The sequence below is a fragment of the Taudactylus pleione genome, unplaced genomic scaffold (genome assembly GCF_031769625.1).
Source record: "Taudactylus pleione unplaced genomic scaffold, aTauple2 ptg000186l, whole genome shotgun sequence".
In the NCBI taxonomy this organism is placed as follows: Eukaryota; Metazoa; Chordata; class Amphibia; order Anura; family Myobatrachidae; genus Taudactylus; species Taudactylus pleione.
The window spans coordinates 8,383,885-8,404,038 of NW_028284588.1; the positions used below are offsets into that span (position 1 = coordinate 8,383,885).

The following is a 20,154-nucleotide window of genomic DNA, read 5'->3' on the forward strand; positions in this document are numbered from 1 at the left end:
AGCAGCTACACAAAAGACTCAATTATTGCTGCATGTTTCTCACACAGGCAATACAGTACAGATCCAATATGTCTTCAGCCTATAGTATTTATTCATCACTGTTTCTAATCTAAACTGTATGTGATTAATACTGTAGGTCTCACCAAGTAACAGAACAAGAACGGATGTCATTGCATGTCACATTTCCGCTTCTATTTAATGGACGGTTTTCATTTATATTACAAGAGAAACAATACATTGCATACTAATTTCTTATTTCTTTAATCTAAAACCCATAATCTACAGCTAAACCAGAATGGTAAGTGACATTTTTGCTAAATTGCTGATCAGAAATTCTTTCTTTAAAATAGAAAATATTTAGCAGTTTACAAAAAAAATCTAAAAACAAATATGTACAGGAATCACAGCACCAGTGACCAGCATTAGGGGTTTGTCCAATAACGTAATCTATGTACAGGAATCACAGCACCAGTGACTAGCATTAGGGGTTTGTCCAATAACGTAATCTATGTACAGGAATCACAGCACCAGTGACTAGCATTAGGGGTTTGTCCAATAACGTAATCTATGTACAGGAATCACAGCACCAGTGACCAGCATTAGGGGTTTGTCCAATAACGTAATCTATGTACAGGAATCACAGCACCAGTGACCAGCATTAGGGGTTTGTCCAATAACGTAATCTATGTACAGGAATCACAGCACCAGTGACTAGCATTAGGGTTTTGTCCAATAATGTAATCTATGTACAGGAATCACAGCACCAGTGACTAGCATTAGGGGTTTGTCCAATAACATGTAATCTATGTACAGGAATCACAGCACCAGTGACTAGCATTAGGGTTTGTCCAATAACATGTAATCTATGTACAGGAATCACAGCACCAGTGACTAGCATTAGGGTTTTGTCCAATAATGTAATCTATGTACAGGAATCACAGCACCAGTGACTAGCATTAGGGTTTTGTCCAATGACATGTAATCTATGTACAGGAATCACAGCACCAGTGACTAGCATTAGGGTTTTGTCCAATAACATGTAATCTATGTACAGGAATCACAGCACCAGTGACTAGCATTAGGGGTTTGTCCAATAACGTAATCTATGTACAGGAATCACAGCACCAGTGACTAGCATTAGGGTTTTGTCCAATAATGTAATCTATGTACAGGAATCACAGCACCAGTGACTAGCATTAGGGGTTTGTCCAATAATGTAATCTATGTACAGGAATCACAGCACCAGTGACTAGCATTAGGGTTTTGTCCAATAATGTAATCTATGTACAGGAATCACAGCACCAGTGACTAGCATTAGGGGTTTGTCCAATAATGTAATCTATGTACAGGAATCACAGCACCAGTGACTAGCATTAGGGGTTTGTCCAATAATGTAATCTATGTACAGGAATCACAGCACCAGTGACTAGCATTAGGGGTTTGTCCAATAATGTAATCTATGTACAGGAATCACAGCACCAGTGACTAGCATTAGAGTTTGTCCAATAATGTAATCTATGTACAGGAATCACAGCACCAGTGACTAGCATTAGGGTTTGTCCAATAACATGTAATCTATGTACAGGAATCACAGCACCAGTGACTAGCATTAGGGTTTGTCCAATAACGTAATCTATGTACAGGAATCACAGCACCAGTGACTAGCATTAGGGTTTTGTCCAATAACATGTAATCTATGTACAGGAATCACAGCACCAGTGACTAGCATTAGGGTTTGTCCAATAATGTAATCTATGTACAGGAATCACAGCACCAGTGACTAGCATTAGGGGTTTGTCCAATAACATGTAATCTATGTACAGGAATCACAGCACCAGTGACTAGCATTAGGGTTTTGTCCAATAATGTAATCTATGTACAGGAATCACAGCACCAGTGACTAGCATTAGAGTTTGTCCAATAATGTAATCTATGTACAGGAATCACAGCACCAGTGACTAGCATTAGGGGTTTTGTCCAATAATGTAATCTATGTACAGGAATCACAGCACCAGTGACTAGCATTAGGGTTTGTCCAATAACATGTAATCTATGTACAGGAATCACAGCACCAGTGACTAGCATTAGGGTTTGTCCAATAACGTAATCTATGTACAGGAATCACAGCACCAGTGACTAGCAGTATGGTTTGTCCAATAACATGTAATCTATGTACAGGAATCACAGCACCAGTGACTAGCATTAGGGTTTGTCCAATAACATGTAATCTATGTACAGGAATCACAGCACCAGTGACTAGCATTAGGGGTTTGTCCAATAATGTAATCTATGTACAGGAATCACAGCACCAGTGACTAGCATTAGGGTTTGTCCAATAACGTAATCTATGTACAGGAATCACAGCACCAGTGACTAGCATTAGAGTTTGTCCAATAATGTAATCTATGTACAGGAATCACAGCACCAGTGACTAGCATTAGGGGTTTGTCCAATAACGTAATCTATGTACAGGAATCACAGCACCAGTGACTAGCATTAGAGTTTATCCAATAACGTAATCTATGTACAGGAATCACAGCACCAGTGACTAGCATTAGGGTTTTGTCCAATAACATGTAATCTATGTACAGGAATCACAGCACCAGTGACTAGCATTAGGGTTTTGTCCAATAACATGTAATCTATGTACAGGAATCACAGCACCAGTGACTAGCATTAGGGTTTGTCCAATAACATGTAATCTATGTACAGGAATCACAGCACCAGTGACTAGCATTAGGGGTTTGTCCAATAACATGTAATCTATGTACAGGAATCACAGCACCAGTGACTAGCATTAGGGTTTTGTCCAATAATGTAATCTATGTACAGGAATCACAGCACCAGTGACTAGCATTAGGGTTTTGTCCAATAATGTAATCTATGTACAGGAATCACAGCACCAGTGACTAGCATTAGAGTTTGTCCAATAATGTAATCTATGTACAGGAATCACAGCACCAGTGACTAGCATTAGGGTTTGTCCAATAACATGTAATCTATGTACAGGAATCACAGCACCAGTGACTAGCATTAGGGTTTGTCCAATAACGTAATCTATGTACAGGAATCACAGCACCAGTGACTAGCATTAGGGTTTTGTCCAATAACATGTAATCTATGCACAGGAATCACAGCACCAGTGACTAGCATTAGGGGTTTGTCCAATAATGTAATCTATGTACAGGAATCACAGCACCAGTGACTAGCATTAGGGGTTTGTCCAATAATGTAATCTATGTACAGGAATCACAGCACCAGTGACTAGCATTAGAGTTTGTCCAATAATGTAATCTATGTACAGGAATCACAGCACCAGTGACTAGCATTAGGGTTTGTCCAATAACATGTAATCAATGTACAGGAATCACAGCACCAGTGACTAGCATTAGGGTTTGTCCAATAACGTAATCTATGTACAGGAATCACAGCACCAGTGACTAGCATTAGGGTTTTGTCCAATAACATGTAATCTATGTACAGGAATCACAGCACCAGTGACTAGCATTAGGGTTTGTCCAATAATGTAATCTATGTACAGGAATCACAGCACCAGTGACTAGCATTAGGGTTTGTCCAATAACGTAATCTATGTACAAGAATCACAGCACCAGTGACTAGCATTAGGGGTTTGTCCAATAACATGTAATCTATGTACAGGAATCACAGCACCAGTGACTAGCATTAGGGGTTTGTCCAATAATGTAATCTATGTACAGGAATCACAGCACCAGTGACTAGCATTAGGGTTTTGTCCAATAATGTAATCTATGTACAGGAATCACAGCACCAGTGACTAGCATTAGAGTTTGTCCAATAATGTAATCTATGTACAGGAATCACAGCACCAGTGACTAGCATTAGGTTTTGTCCAATAATGTAATCTATGTACAGGAATCACAGCACCAGTGACTAGCATTAGGGTTTGTCCAATAACGTAATCTATGTACAGGAATCACAGCACCAGTGACTAGCATTAGGGTTTTGTCCAATAACATGTAATCTATGTACAGGAATCACAGCACCAGTGACTAGCATTAGGGTTTGTCCAATAACGTAATCTATGTACAGGAATCACAGCACCAGTGACTAGCATTAGGGTTTTGTCCAATAACATGTAATCTATGTACAGGAATCACAGCACCAGTGACTAGCATTAGGGTTTTGTCCAATAACGTAATCTATGTACAGGAATCACAGCACCAGTGACTAGCATTAGGGGTTTGTCCAATAACGTAATCTATGTACAGGAATCACAGCACCAGTGACTAGCATTAGAGTTTGTCCAATAATGTAATCTATGTACAGGAATCACAGCACCAGTGACTAGCATTAGGGGTTTGTCCAATAACATGTAATCTATGTACAGGAATCACAGCACCAGTGACTAGCATTAGGGTTTTGTCCAATAATGTAATCTATGTACAGGAATCACAGCACCAGTGACTAGCATTAGAGTTTGTCCAATAATGTAATCTATGTACAGGAATCACAGCACCAGTGACTAGCATTAGGGTTTGTCCAATAACATGTAATCTATGTACAGGAATCACAGCACCAGTGACTAGCATTAGGGTTTGTCCAATAACGTAATCTATGTACAGGAATCACAGCACCAGTGACTAGCATTAGGGTTTTGTCCAATAACATGTAATCTATGTACAGGAATCACAGCACCAGTGACTAGCATTAGGGGTTTGTCCAATAATGTAATCTATGTACAGGAATCACAGCACCAGTGACTAGCATTAGGGTTTGTCCAATAACGTAATCTATGTACAGGAATCACAGCACCAGTGACTAGCATTAGGGTTTGTCCAATAACGTAATCTATGTACAGGAATCACAGCACCAGTGACTAGCATTAGGGTTTGTCCAATAATGTAATCTATGTACAGGAATCACAGCACCAGTGACTAGCATTAGGGTTTGTCCAATAACGTAATCTATGTACAGGAATCACAGCACGAGTGACTAGCATTAGGGTTTTGTCCAATAACGTAATCTATGTACAGGAATCACAGCACCAGTGACTAGCAGTATGGTTTGTCCAATAACATGTAATCTATGTACAGGAATCACAGCACCAGTGACTAGCATTAGGGTTTGTCCAATAACATGTAATCTATGTACAGGAATCACAGCACCAGTGACTAGCATTAGGGTTTGTCCAATAACGTAATCTATGTACAGGAATCACAGCACCAGTGACTAGCATTAGGGGTTTGTCCAATAATGTAATCTAGGTACAGGAATCACAGCACCAGTGACTAGCATTAGGGGTTTGTCCAATAACGTAATCTATGTACAGGAATCACAGCACCAGTGACTAGCATTAGGGTTTGTCCAATAACGTAATCTATGTACAGGAATCACAGCACCAGTGACTAGCATTAGGGTTTTGTCCAATAACATGTAATCTATGTACAGGAATCACAGCACCAGTGACTAGCATTAGGGTTTTGTCCAATAACATGTAATCTATGTACAGGAATCACAGCACCAGTGACTAGCATTAGGGTTTTGTCCAATAACATGTAATCTATGTACAGGAATCACAGCACCAGTGACTAGCATTAGGGGTTTGTCCAATAATGTAATCTATGTACAGGAATCACAGCACCAGTGACTAGCATTAGGGGTTTGTCCAATAATGTAATCTATGTACAGGAATCACAGCTCCAGTGACTAGCATTAGGGTTTGTCCAATAACGTAATCTATGTACAGGAATCACAGCACCAGTGACTAGCATTAGGGTTTGTCCAATAACGTAATCTATGTACAGGAATCACAGCACCAGTGACTAGCATTAGAGTTTGTCCAATAATGTAATCTATGTACAGGAATCACAGCACCAGTGACTAGCATTAGGGTTTGTCCAATAACGTAATCTATGTACAGGAATCACAGCACCAGTGACTAGCATTAGGGTTTTGTCCAATAACATGTAATCTATGTACAGGAATCACAGCACCAGTGACTAGCATTAGGGTTTTGTCCAATAACATGTAATCTATGTACAGGAATCACAGCACCAGTGACTAGCATTAGGGTTTTGTCCAATAACATGTAATCTATGTACAGGAATCACAGCACCAGTGACTAGCATTAGGGGTTTGTCCAATAATGTAATCTATGTACAGGAATCACAGCTCCAGTGACTAGCATTAGGGGTTTGTCCAATAATGTAATCTATGTACAGGAATCACAGCACCAGTGACTAGCATTAGGGGTTTGTCCAATAATGTAATCTATGTACAGGAATCACAGCTCCAGTGACTAGCATTAGAGTTTGTCCAATAATGTAATCTATGTACAGGAATCACAGCACCAGTGACTAGCATTAGGGTTTGTCCAATAACGTAATCTATGTACAGGAATCACAGCACCAGTGACTAGCATTAGGGTTTTGTCCAATAACATGTAATCTATGTACAGGAATCACAGCACCAGTGACTAGCATTAGGGTTTTGTCCAATAACATGTAATCTATGTACAGGAATCACAGCACCAGTGACTAGCATTAGGGTTTTGTCCAATAACATGTAATCTATGTACAGGAATCACAGCACCAGTGACTAGCATTAGGGGTTTGTCCAATAATGTAATCTATGTACAGGAATCACAGCTCCAGTGACTAGCATTAGGGTTTTGTCCAATAACATGTAATCTATGTACAGGAATCACAGCACCAGTGACTAGCATTAGGGTTTGTCCAATAATGTAATCTATGTACAGGAATCACAGCACCAGTGACTAGCATTAGGGTTTGTCCAATAACGTAATCTATGTACAGGAATCACAGCACCAGTGACTAGCATTAGGGTTTGTCCAATAACGTAATCTATGTACAGGAATCGCAGCACCAGTGACTAGCATTAGGGTTTTGTCCAATAACATGTAATCTATGTACAGGAATCACAGCACCAGTGACTAGCATTAGGGTTTTGTCCAATAACATGTAATCTATGTACAGGAATCACAGCACCAGTGACTAGCATTAGGGTTTGTCCAATAACGTAATCTATGTACAGGAATCACAGCACCAGTGACTAGCATTAGGGTTTTGTCCAATAACATGTAATCTATGTACAGGAATCACAGCACGAGTGACTAGCATTAGGGTTTGTCCAATAACGTAATCTATGTACAGGAATCACAGCACCAGTGACTAGGTTTATGGTTTTGTCCAATAACATGTAATCTATGTACAGGAATCACAGCACCAGTGACTAGCATTAGGGTTTTGTCCAATAACATGTAATCTATGTACAGGAATCACAGCACCAGTGACTAGCATTAGGGTTTTGTCCAATAACATGTAATCTATGTACAGGAATCACAGCACCAGTGACTAGCATTAGGGTTTGGTACAATAACGTAATCTATGTACAGGAATCACAGCACCAGTGACTAGCATTAGGGTTTTGTCCAATAACATGTAATCTATGTACAGGAATCACAGCACCAGTGACTAGCATTAGGGTTTGGTACAATAACGTAATCTATGTACAGGAATCACAGCACCAGTGACTAGCATTAGGGTTTTGTCCAATAACATGTAATCTATGTACAAGAATCACAGCACTAGTGACTAGCATTAGGGTTTGGTACAATAATGTAATCTATGTACAGGAATCACAGCACCAGTGACTAGCATTAGGGTTTGGTACAATAACGTAATCTATGTACAGGAATCACAGCACCAGTGACTAGCATTAGGGTTTTGTCCAATAACATGTAATCTATGTACAGGAATCACAGCACCAGTGACTAGCATTAGGGTTTTGTCCAATAACATGTAATCTATGTACAGGAATCACAGCACCAGCTGTGACTGTCCAGCACCCTGCAATGAGGCTAATTTCCTCTGCAGGAGGAGCTCTATGGATGTGCTTCCATAAACTCTACTGGGCCTGAGTCTGAGTTGGACACAGCGGCATCTGTATTTGTGTCTTTTGCTGGTCGCACGAACGAGACTTTATGCAAATACCGCAAGAAGCCCTTCACTAGTGTACAAGCATGCATCTGATTGTGCTAGGGCTGAGACGCCCACTTGGAGAATCTTTAGACGCTGAAATACTGCAAAGCTGCGTCTTTGGACACAACCATTGGTCGCACTATCGATACCGTGCCACTCTGTCTTTTCCCTCCCACCCATACCACTCTGTCTTCCCACCCATTTGCACCAATCTGTCTTCCCCAATCCCTTCTGTTGTGTTTTCTCCCATTGTGCTAGTCTGTATTCCTCATCCACACCAATATGGCTTTACCCATCTGCGCTGCTCTGTCTTCCCGCATCCATGCCACTCTGTTTTCCAAAAATCTGCATCACTTTGGCTCGTCCCCATCTGTACTGCCTAATCTTCCCCTCTACATGCCATTTTGTCTTCCCCATCCACACCGCTAGGTCTCCTTCCCCCACAGTGGTGTAAGTTCATCCCAGACGTCCAGAGAAAAGTTTTAATTTGGTGCCCCCCATAAAAAAAGGAAAATATATATTGTGCATATCTATCTATGTATTACATATGCACAAAAACACTAATATAAAATAGCCTTAAGCGGGGTGAATATATTATGGGCAATGGAGGTGCCCCTTCAGTGCTGGCACCCGACGGCAGGTGCCTCCATTGTCTGCATTGTTCTATCCCTGTTCCCGCAACCACCATACTCTTATCCCATCTGCATGTTCTGCTCAGACCTCAGTTGTATAGACTGCATGTGTGTATTCCAATGAGCACACAATTCTGTGAATTAGCAGCTCCTCCATTTTGTGAGTGAAAGTAATCTCACTCTGTGAGAGTGCTGAATCTGCAGTTAACCACATGGCGTCATGGCATACCATATCTGTATTACGCAAGGAACATGTTCATTAAGGTGTCAGCCTTAATGATCGTATATTCATTGCTTTTTGGAGTTTGAGTGGCAGAAATTCAATAGGTTTTGTGAATTTTCAGATTAAGTCTAAGCAGCCTTAATGAGACGTGAAACCGTAAGGTTTTTTGTCTATGGAATTTCATAGCTTTTTTAAAATGTATTAACTATCAGGGTTTGGATGAGTAAACCGGGCCACCTGCAGGGGAGAAGGGCAACAAAATGGTACACTAGCGCAGGTGGAAGAGGGGACAGCACACAGGAGGTGGTTTGAGAGGTGCAGAGTGCGAGACGGCTGTAGGCGTGCGAGGTAGCAGCAGCAGCGGTGGTGCAGAGCAGTAGCAGTGGTGCAGTGCAAAGGGGGCATCACTTGGTGACAGAGGGCTCACTGGTAGTGCGCATGCACCTGAGAAAATAAAATCAATAAGTCACAGATGCACGAATGCAGCAGTGAGATCCATCTACGCATCTATGTTAAAAATTGAATGTGTAAAATAAAAAAAGGTGCCCCCACCCCTCCAAAACACAACCAGCACCGGGCTTTTAACAGTCAGTCCTGGTTGCGTTTAAATACAGGGGAAAAATGACGTAGGGGTCCCCTGTACTTAAGCACAACCAACATCGGGCTAGTCAGAACCAGCCCTGGTTTAAATACAGGGGACAACTGATGTAGGGGTCCCCTGTATTCAGCACAACCAGCACCAGACCCTTTCTAGCGGGGGGGTGTTGCCACAGCCAGGGGAACCCTTCCACCAGGCCCCCCCAGCTGAAGAATCAACTGGGGCCATTAGTCAGCCCAGGCCGGGGATCCCTATGAAGCTGGGGACCCCCCCCAAAAAAGGGGTCCCCCTCTGCAGGGCACCCCAGGCCTAGGCTGATAGCCCGGGGCTATCCCTGGTGCCCCTGGGCGGTGGGTGCCAGGTTAGTACTTGGAGAACCACAAGTATCAGCATGCAGGGCATTACGGGCCTGCTGGTACCTGTAGTTCCACAGCAAAATCAATATTAAAAAAACACTCAACACACACACCGTAGAAAATAAAATTTTCTTAAAACATACATGCACACACACATGTACTCACACTATCTCACATACTCACCTATGTATCCCTGTAGCCAATCTGTACAATGGAGCACCTGTAAATATGAAAAAAAAATTGTGCCGTGCCCCCCAAAAACAACAGCCAGCATTGGGCTTTGAAGCCCCAGTACTGGCTGTGCTAAATACAGGTGACAAATGACATAGAGTTCCCCCGTATTAAGCACAACCAGCACCAGGCTTTTCATAACCAGTCCTGGTTGCCAAAATATCGGGGACAAATGATGTATGGGTCCAGGCTCTGAGCCAGCCCTGGTTCTGGAAATACAGGGGGAAAAATGCGTAGGATCCCCCTGTATTTACCAGAACCAGCGATGGACTCTTTCTAGCGGGGGTGTGATGCCACAGCCAGGGAAACCCTTCCACCGAGCCCCCCGGCCGCAGCATCACCCCTGACCGCTAATCAGCCCAGGCCGGAGCTATCCCCGACACCCCTGGGCGGTGGGTGCCGGGTTGATTATGTAAAGTGTGGTGCAAGTAAAGTTTGAATATTGGCTTTTGCTGTGGAACCACAAGTATCAGCATGCAGGGCATTGAGGGCCTGCTGGTACCTATATAGTGCCCCTGCAAAAGAGATATTAAAATAAAGAAAAAACTATTTTTAAAAAATGTTTTATTATGCCGCACCTTCATCTGGGGGGCGGCAGCCTTTAAGCTCTTATCCATGACTGCCGCTTCCTGCTTTTTCCAGCCGCCGCCCATCCAGGGCTTCTGCGGCGTCTTCTGTCTTCGGCAGCTCTTCTTTGCTGCCTCTCGGCTGATGGACTATGAGTGGGTGGCGCCTCGCGCTGGATGTATATAAGCCAGCCGAGGGGGCGGGGCGATGACGTCGTGAGCTGATATTGGCTCGCGGCGGCCATCTTTGAATTTCAAAAATGGCGCTGAGACGCCATTTTTGAAAAGGGCACACTCCATTCTCACCATTGAAGTCAATGGTGAGAACAGCTCATTGGCTGAGAGGTGGAAGGCTCGCCTCTCTCACTTGTGGTTCCCCAAGTACCAGCATGTGGGGGAGGCTTGCTGGAAACTGTAGTTCCACAGCAAAAGGTAAAATTTTAACTCTTTACTTGCACAGCACTTTACACAATCAACCCAGCACCCATCGCTCCAGGGGTGCCGGGGGATAGCCCTGGGCTATCAGTCTGGGCCAGGGTGCCCTGGAGAGGGGGACTCCTTTATTGGTACCCAGCTCCCCAGGGATCCCTGGCCTGGGCTGACTAGTGGTCAGGGGTGATTCTGCGGCTGGGAGCCTGGTGAAAGGGCTCCCCTGGCTGTGGCATCACCACCCCACTAGAGAGAGTTCGGTGCTGGTTCTGGCAAATACAGGGGGACCCTACGCATATTTTTCCCCCTGTATTTTCAAAACCAGGGCCGGCTCAGAGCCCAGTGCTGGTTGTGCTGAATACAGGGGACCTCTACGTCATTTGTCCCCGTATTTTGGCAACCAGGACTGGTTCTGAAAAGCCTGGTGCTGGTAGTGCTTAATACGGGGGACCCCTACGTTATTTGCTACCTGTATTTAGCACAACCAGTACTGGGTCTCCAAAGCCCGGTGCTGATTGTTTTTTGGGGGGCGGGCCACACCATTTTTAATTTTTTTTTAAACACAGAAGCAGGTATCACGGATCCTCCAGATCCTAGCCTGCATGCCGTGTGCTGCTACCTCCCCCGGGTCCTAACACCTGCCCCACTGCCGCCCACACCGACACCGCTAAGGCCCGCTACCATTCCCGGGTTCTAGACACAGCTAACGCCCGCTACGCCCCCCGCGCCTTTCCCCCGGGTCCTGCTGCAGCTAATGGCCGCTTCTTTCCCCCCGACCCCACCACCGCTAAAGCCCGCAAACGACGTCCATCTTTGTGCACCCAAGTGAAGCCACAGTGAGTGGAGAAGGCTCCTACTGCAGCTGCGCAACAAGTTGAAATTTCCTATCTATTCAATGGCGCATTCTTGAGGTAATAGTTTAAAAACTGTAACTTTCTAATTTACATGAACCCAAAAAGCACATACCCTGGCACAATAGCTACCTAATAAAACAAACCTCAAGTCTAAATTCGTCCCCTACCCTGAGTTATGCCTTCCCAAAAATCCCCCATAGAGAACAGCAAAAAAGTGGTCCTAATTGAGAATGTCACAAAAAAGTGACAGTTGGAGCTTTAGATTACTCTCAAATCCTAATTTTTTATGTTTATGCCCTGAAATTTGGCATGTAGCACCGAGCTACAGTTCTACCCAGCCGTGCCAAATTTCGGCTCAGTACCTCTAACAGCTTTTGAGGTGTAGACCCTTAAACACCATGCCCCCGCCTCCAGAATTCTCTATGGAGATTTTCGTTTGTTAGATGCAGCCTTTATATAAGGGCACGACTGTGCCTATGTATATACACAAGTGTGCCCTTATAATACTGCAGAAGGGGTTAATATGCTAAAAAAAACATGTAATTGGCTCCAGGTTAATATAATCCAGAGCTGTATAGGTGTTCCAGCTGCATGACAGCACAATTGGTATGCTCACCATGCCTGACTCGCTGTGTCTCATACAGCTGGATAAGTTTCAGAATCCAAGGAGGATGATGGATAAGGCCTGCTTCTTCTGTCTGCTTCTGAATGGCAGTTTCCAGCTCCGGATAACCAGCTTTATCCAGGGTTATTCCAGGGAACAAGTCATTAATCAGGCTCATGAACAAAGGTTCATCTTCATCCACCTATGGAGAGATATAATGATGTTTGTCAATAGATTATGCAGCAAAAGCAGCAAGATAGATCATTAAGAAAGTAATTTACATTATACTATTCTTTGCAGCTTGTCCAATTGCTGTTTGAACATGAGCTAACGAGAGGTATTTTCTATTAGAAATCACAATATGTAAAAAAAATAAAACAATTGGTCAAATTATATAAAAATGAAGTATTAAGGGTTTTCAAACCATTTTAGCACAATTTGTCAGACAATTGCACAAAGTCGCTTATTGCAACTAGCACAGGTCGTTATTTTAACGATGCACATAAATCACAGGCAGCTCAGCTAGTCGTTAAAATGGCAATGTCAAAATGTAATGATGTTGGAGGTTTAGAAAAAAATAAATAAATAAATTATATATATATATATATATATATATGTATATATATATATATATATATATATATATATATATATATATATATAGTGAAAGTCTCACCACACATGTATTGTATGGTTCTAGTCAGATAATTTTATATTCACTATATAAATAAACAGCATGATTTGTATTGGAAATTTCCACACAATCCACATCTGAAGGACTTAGGAAAAACCCTAATCACAGTCTATCACTTTGATCTGATTGTGGACTACAATGGATGAAGAACGCCAGCAAATTGTATTGCATCTTATTCATAACTAGGAAGAGGGAGCTCATAGGACTGATTGTGGCACATGGTTTCACATCTTGTACTCACTTACCATTTCTCTTCAAAATAAGTTGTGATACTATCAATGACATATTTAATTCCAATGCTTAAAAAAAAAAATGAGTGCATAACAAACTGCATTTGTCAATTTAAAAAGTACATTCTCTAACTTCTTAAAGTATCTTCCTATCAAGAAAGCAAGATGACATACTGTAAGTCAGAAAAGACATAAAATAATCTGAAATGCTAACATGTCGGAACAAATCAAGTTTCTGCAAAAAGTGTGCAACCTGCTATGTCAACACTATGTCATATTGCTGGCTCACCCTCGGTATAAGTACTGTATCTATAAGAAAACCCACCAGCTTTGACAGGTTCATGTCACGTAGAACTCTCATTACTACAGTCTTCTCCGGTTCATCAGGGTTGGATCTTTTCACTGCCCCCAGAGTTCGGAGGACAGACAGAATATTCCTCAATCCAAAGTCATAATGAACCTGAAATGAAAATAAATATGCATACTTTTCCTGGCATAACAGTGATTACATTGTATATAGTGTATAATATATATCACACAGTGACGGCGGCACTCAGGTAATGAAGATAGGCTACACAAACAAGTAAACATACTGTATATAAATGTATTTCATGCAAATTCTAGTTGTATGTGTGCAGCTTTAAAACTGTGAGCAAGATGTTTCCTTGTTTCCTCTAATGGGAATATATCTCCCTATCATTGCAGGATTTTGCACTTTGTGACAAGAACACAGAGATCTAACAGTTTACAATCATCTGTAGTTATACATGTCACTGCAATGCACTTGTAACTTTCATATCTACCAAATTGAATAAGCACAGGAAGAATTTGATTTAAATAGCAGTATACTAAGTGAAATCCTCCACAATATGACATTTTTATGAGCTGTATTTTTAGCCCGCATGTTCATAGGCAAAATATTAGGTCAACCAACAAACTGCAATAAAGTAGCTTAAACATATTAATACTATGCACTTCTCGGGCTGCTCCATAATTCTGGTTGTTGTACAGGGCAAATTGCTGTGCAACTGGCAGAATAACAGTTTAAAAATTAAAACAGCCTCAGGGGTTTATTTATTAAGAGTTGGGTTCTAAAACCTGGTGTTTCCAATTCTGTTTATCCACGAAATTTAAAAGAGCAATGGTTCTACTAGCAAAAGATAGTTTTACATTTTGGGCATAACCGCGATCAAAATGATGGGTTTTAGAACCAGACACTTAGTAAATAAACCCTTCAGTGTTTATGACATCTCAATATTTTTTCACCCACCTGTTTGGATAACTGTTCCTCACACAACTTATAGAGGGTATAAAATTTTCGGCTGAGGATTTGGTTGTCCCGGAAGCCAGCACTGGCCAGTTTTACTCTCATAATGATAGCACGGTCTGGTACCATCATGGCCACTGTACGGAACTGAACTTTCAAATTTTCAGGCAGTTCCTGACGCCCTGCATAACCTGGATTCTGTGTTTGCAAACAAATGAAACCCTTTAAATTCTACCAAGACATCCTTATTTAACTTTACATCATTTTAATTTATTTAACTTTAAATAATTTAAAATTATTGCTCAAATTTTTGACACCTTTGAGCAGATATTTTCGAATCCAGCCCAGATTTGAAACTCTTGTGCAATCACTGTACCACTCAAATATATTTTTGTGCAACATGTGACCAAAGCATTTTGACCAAATCAGAAATACCGACTACGGCCGGTAAGTACCGTAACCCAACCCCTAAACCTATCTCCCTCCGCGAACCCTAAACCTAACCTTCCCCTGATAGTGTCTAACCCTAACCCTCCCCTAGCCCCTCTACTTACTGTCGGGGTGTCAGCAGTTTGGATGCCGGCGCGGGATTCTGATTGGTGTCGGGATTCTAGCACCAACATTCTGAGCGCCGGTATCCCGACAGCAGGCATTTCAACTACCTCCCCCTTGCAACAGGTGTTGGTATAAAACCGTATTGAAGCATGTTTATATTTAGCATGCAATGCTGTACACTTCAATAAACACAATTATCAGAGACTTGTCATAGAGTTAAACTATACTACCTATGTATTCATAACAATCATGCAATGCAATTAAAGATGCCCAAAGCCTCTATGTATCAATCATATAAGGTTAATATAAGGATCATTCACAGACACAAGGTGAGACAAGTATATGAAAGACAATACGGGTTGGGTACGGGATGCCAGCGCTTGGGATACCGAAAGTATCAGTCAGTATCCTAAATTCCCTCTCTCCCTCCCTAGTGCCTAACCCTAACCCTTCCCCTAGTGCCTAACCCATAACCCTATCCCCCCCGCCAACCGCAGTACTTACCGTCGGAATGCCGGTGGTCGGGATGCTAGCGCCGAGATTCTGACAGGTGTCGAGATTCCGGTGCCAGCATTCTAAGCGCTGGCATCCCGACTGTCAGGATATTGACCGGATCCCCAAAACACAGTTCCCGTCTTTGCACCCCATCCAGGGTTAGAATAATATCCCACTGATGGCAGCTGGGAAAACGGGAAGTCAGCAAGGATCACATTTGTTCCAGTTGTTTAGTCTTGACATTTGCCACTTGGCAATGTGGGAGGGGAATCAGGCAGCGCCTGGCCGACAACAGCAGAGTTCCCGGCAGCGGAAGCCCGACAGCGCTGGAAATCCCGATCGTGGATAGGTAAGTACTAACTAACCTAACCCTCCTTAGGGGTGCCTAACCCTAACCTCCCCCCCAAGTGCCTAACCCTAACCCCCCCCTTCCCCGCTGCCTAAACCTAAGTCCCCCAGGGGGGTGCCTAACCCTAGATCCCCCCCGGGGGTGCCTAACCCTAAACCTCCCTCCCCCTAGCCTAAGCCTAACCCTCCCAGGGGGGGTGCCTAACCCTAAGTCCCCCCCGGGTGCTCTAAACCTAACCCTCCCTGTCCGCTCGCGGCGCCCGGCGTCGGGGGAAATGTCAGGCATCCACATCTAGATGCCCGGCATTTCACCCTCGCCGGGATATGACAGTCGGGAAGCCGGCTGCCGGTATTAAGGCAGCCGGCTTCACGATTGTATACCGTGGAGGGAACTGCCTATTCAGATTACATATAGTGGGGACTGATAGCTGGAACCATTTATACCCCGATACAGAATATATTTATTATACAATATTATTTTTAAAAGACTGATGAAAAATATGCACCGCACAAAGAAGCTTGGTAAATAATCAGATTATAGAACGGTCTCTCTTTCTCTTTGCTGGCTTCCTCTACACACACACACAGAGGGCCTGATTCAGAGGCGCTCGCAAAAAGCGAGCGCTCGCTCTGAATCAGGGCGGGCGCTTGGTTTTTAAGTTGCGGCCTCCTGCATAAGCTGTTACCACCCACAGTTTATGCGAGTGGCCATGATGATTGGTTTTTAAGTTGCGGCTCGCATAAGCTGTTACCACCCACAGCTTATGCGAGCGGCCATGATGATGGTCGCGATGGTCAAGACCATCGCGACCATAGAGCTTGCGACGAGACCCTTGTAGTAGGGTCTCGTGGCCGCAAGCCCCAGAGAGCTTTCGGCTCTAACAGAGCCGGAAGCTCTCTCACTGACATCACTGGTGATGTCAGTGAGGCCGTTTGTGAAGCCACCCCCCAGCTACGCCTACAAAAGGGGTTGAGCTGTCGATCAACATCGACAGCTGTCACTTTTGTAGTGAGTGCCGGAGCAAGCGCTTTTGAGTTGATAGTCCCATTACTTTTGGCCCCTTAAAAAGTGGGAGGCACATATAGAAACCGTTGTAATTCCTACACCGTTCACCTGATTTGGATGTAATTACCCTCAAATTAAATCTGAAAGTCTGCAGTTAAATCACATCTTGTTTGTTTCATTTCAAAGCCATTGTGGTGGTGAATATAGGCCAAAATATGAAAATTCTGTCAATGTCCCAATATTTATGCACCTGACTGTATATATATATATATATATATATACCAGGGGTGCACTCACCAGTCTTCTTAAAATGCTTATTTATTTCATACCATCGTAGATTACAGTATCAACATTTCAGTCCTGTGCATGGACCTTTGTCAAGATACAGCTCTAAGTGCAAGTTGCCTACCTATTTGTGCACAATAATACCGCAACCTAATCAATTAAGAACAGTACCCACATAAATGGTATCAAAACATGTTATACAATGTTAAAACCAATACAATAGTAAACCAATTAATCTATACACCAGCAAGTGTGCTGCTAAACATCACTGGCAGTTGGTGTGGCTCCACTATTTGTTTAGTGAGGGACAGAAATGTGTTACTACACAGATGAGAGTGGGGAATGTCAAATGTGTTACTACGGGCTGAAGGGAATGTTACAATATGGGTAAGGGAGGTGCATGTGTTACTTCAGGGGTGAGCGGTGGTAATATGTTACTATAGAGGTGAGGGAGGGGAATAAGTTACTACAGGGGTGAGAAAGGGGAATGTGTTACTCCAAAGGAGAGGGAGGGGAATGTGTTACTACAGGAGAGAGTGAAGGTAATGTGTTACTACAGGTTTGAGGGAGAGATTGTATTTATACACATGTGAGAGGGGGGGGTGTCAAATGTGTTACAACATGGGCGAGGGAGGGATATATATTACTACAGAAGTGAGGGAGTGGAATGTGATAGTACACAGGTGAAGCAAGGTAATGTCTGACTAAGTGAAGGATTAATGTGTTATTGGAGTGGTGAGATGGAAAAAGTAAATATCTACTTGGGTAAGATGCTGTTTGCCATTCACAGGCAAGGGTGTAGCTACAGTAGATGCAGGGAATAGGGCTGCTGCGGGCCCAGGCCACCTCTGGGGCCTGGCCCTTCCCCTGCCCTGTATTACACTGCCATCTCCTAAACCCCGGCTATTCTATTCAGATTACTGTTGCAAGGTATCTGGGCCCAGAGCTGATGCAAACTACAGACCTCTCTAGCAGCTGCCTGCATGCATTGTGCAGGTCACAGCCCTATATAAAGGATGCCCAGCTACTGGCAGCCATTTTGTGGTGACAGTTTGTCCTACATGGATTATCTCTGAGTAGTTCGTGCTTTATTTAAGCGATTTTGGATTATGATTACTGTTATGTATTTTGGATTACATCTTCCAATGAGATCCTGAACAGCAACATCTACAGAAAAAGAATCTGAATAGCATCTTCAGGTAAGGAAAATTGAACAAATACTGTCCTGCCACCTTTACCCCCTCAGACACCTCCCTCCATTTTATCTGCAGTTTACAATTTAGAAATAATGGCTAAAGCTAATTATTCATCTTATATGATGCTGCCTGACTTAAGATGGTTATACACTGGCCCAGTCCTTTGAGGATCCAACTCCAGACCAGACTGTTGAAACAACCTGATGGAGACCTGGATGCAGATTCAACACCCTGTATGTGCCTTCACACCTGTTTAATTTTGCAGCAGATATAAAATCTACATCTGCTGAAACAATCTACTAAAGCACAGGTTCTCAAACTTGGTCCTCAGGACCCCAAACAGTGCATGTTTTGCAGGTGTCCTCACAGAATCACAAGTGAAATAATTAGTACCACCTGTGGATCTTTTAAAATGTGTCAGTGAGTAATGACTACACCTGTGCACCTGATCGGTGGTGACCTTGAGGGGTCCTAGGGACCGAGTTTGAGAACCTCTGTTTAAAGGGATTGTGTCACTGTACACATTCTTCCAATCTTTGGCAAAACAGCTCCCACTCACAGGCAAGGGCGTAGCTACAGTAGGTGCAGAAAATGGGACTGCTATGGGGCCAGTGTCGGACTGGGGCATGAATGGCCCACCTTGGGAATGCAGTGATACGGGCCCATACTTAGGGGCGTGGCCAGCCTCCAGAGGTGGTGTGGCCAGCCTCCAGAGGTGGTGTGGCCAGCTTCCAGAGGTGGTGTGGCCAGCCTCTACAGAGACTTGGCTAACCATTAGAGAGTGCAGGGAATGGGCCCCTTAAAAATGTATACATATAGTAAATACTGCTAATGCATGCATGATAATGTACCATTTAACCACTTGCCTGGCATGGTCGCATCAGACGCAACCAGTGAGAAAAGCTCAGTGGGCGGCTTCTGGAAGATGATCTTCTAGCAGTCGCCAATCTCAGAGGGACCTCCTAGTCCCTCTGCACTCTTCACTCATAGCGCCAGCGACATCCACACCAGGCGGCTGTAGAGGGGACAGAGCAGCCGCCGGGAATATACAAACCAACAGCGCACTGACGGCGTTGTCCTCCTCTCCCTCTCCCCTCCCTGCAAGCGGCTGCCAGGCAGCTGCAAAGAACAGAGCAACCACCGAGAAATAACATACAAGCAGTGCGCTGATGATGCTGTCCTCCTCTCCCTCTCGATGGCCCAACAGCAGCTGCAAAGTGGACTGAGTAGCTGCTGAGCAAGCAAACAGGACGGTCCTCCTTTCCTTCCCCCAGCCCTGCTAGAGGCAGCCCAGGGAAATGGGATCAATCTCCACCCCCCAATGTATACCTTGCCCTCATCCGGCAGCAGGACCTATAAACAGCACAGCCCTGGCCTCATCAGAAAATATATATATGTGCCCCCCATGATTAGAGGTGGGGACAGAAACAAGAGGTTGATGCAATTGGAAACAAAATGGATCTTATATTTAAACTCAGTATCTCCATCAGAGCTTAATGAAAACTAGGGTCTGTTGTGTTATTTATAATTTAGGATTTAATTAATATGATATTCTTTATTTATGAACATTAACTTGAGGTTGTTTAGTATGGTTTTGTGATAA

At 43.4% G+C, this 20,154-nt stretch overlaps 1 protein-coding gene across 1 annotated transcript in view; it reads right to left on the bottom strand.

Annotated features, from left to right (window-relative positions):
* Positions 1-20,154, bottom strand: part of LOC148519646 (dynein axonemal heavy chain 5-like) — a 449,515-nt gene that overhangs the window by 199,240 nt on the left and 230,121 nt on the right. Inside the window, exons 43-45 of the mRNA XM_088476296.1 lie at positions 14,670-14,864; positions 13,725-13,859; positions 12,488-12,677 (exon numbers count right to left, since the gene is read on the bottom strand). Coding sequence (XP_088332422.1) covers positions 12,488-12,677; positions 13,725-13,859; positions 14,670-14,864 — 520 coding nt within the window. The remainder of the gene's footprint in view (positions 1-12,487; positions 12,678-13,724; positions 13,860-14,669; positions 14,865-20,154) is intronic.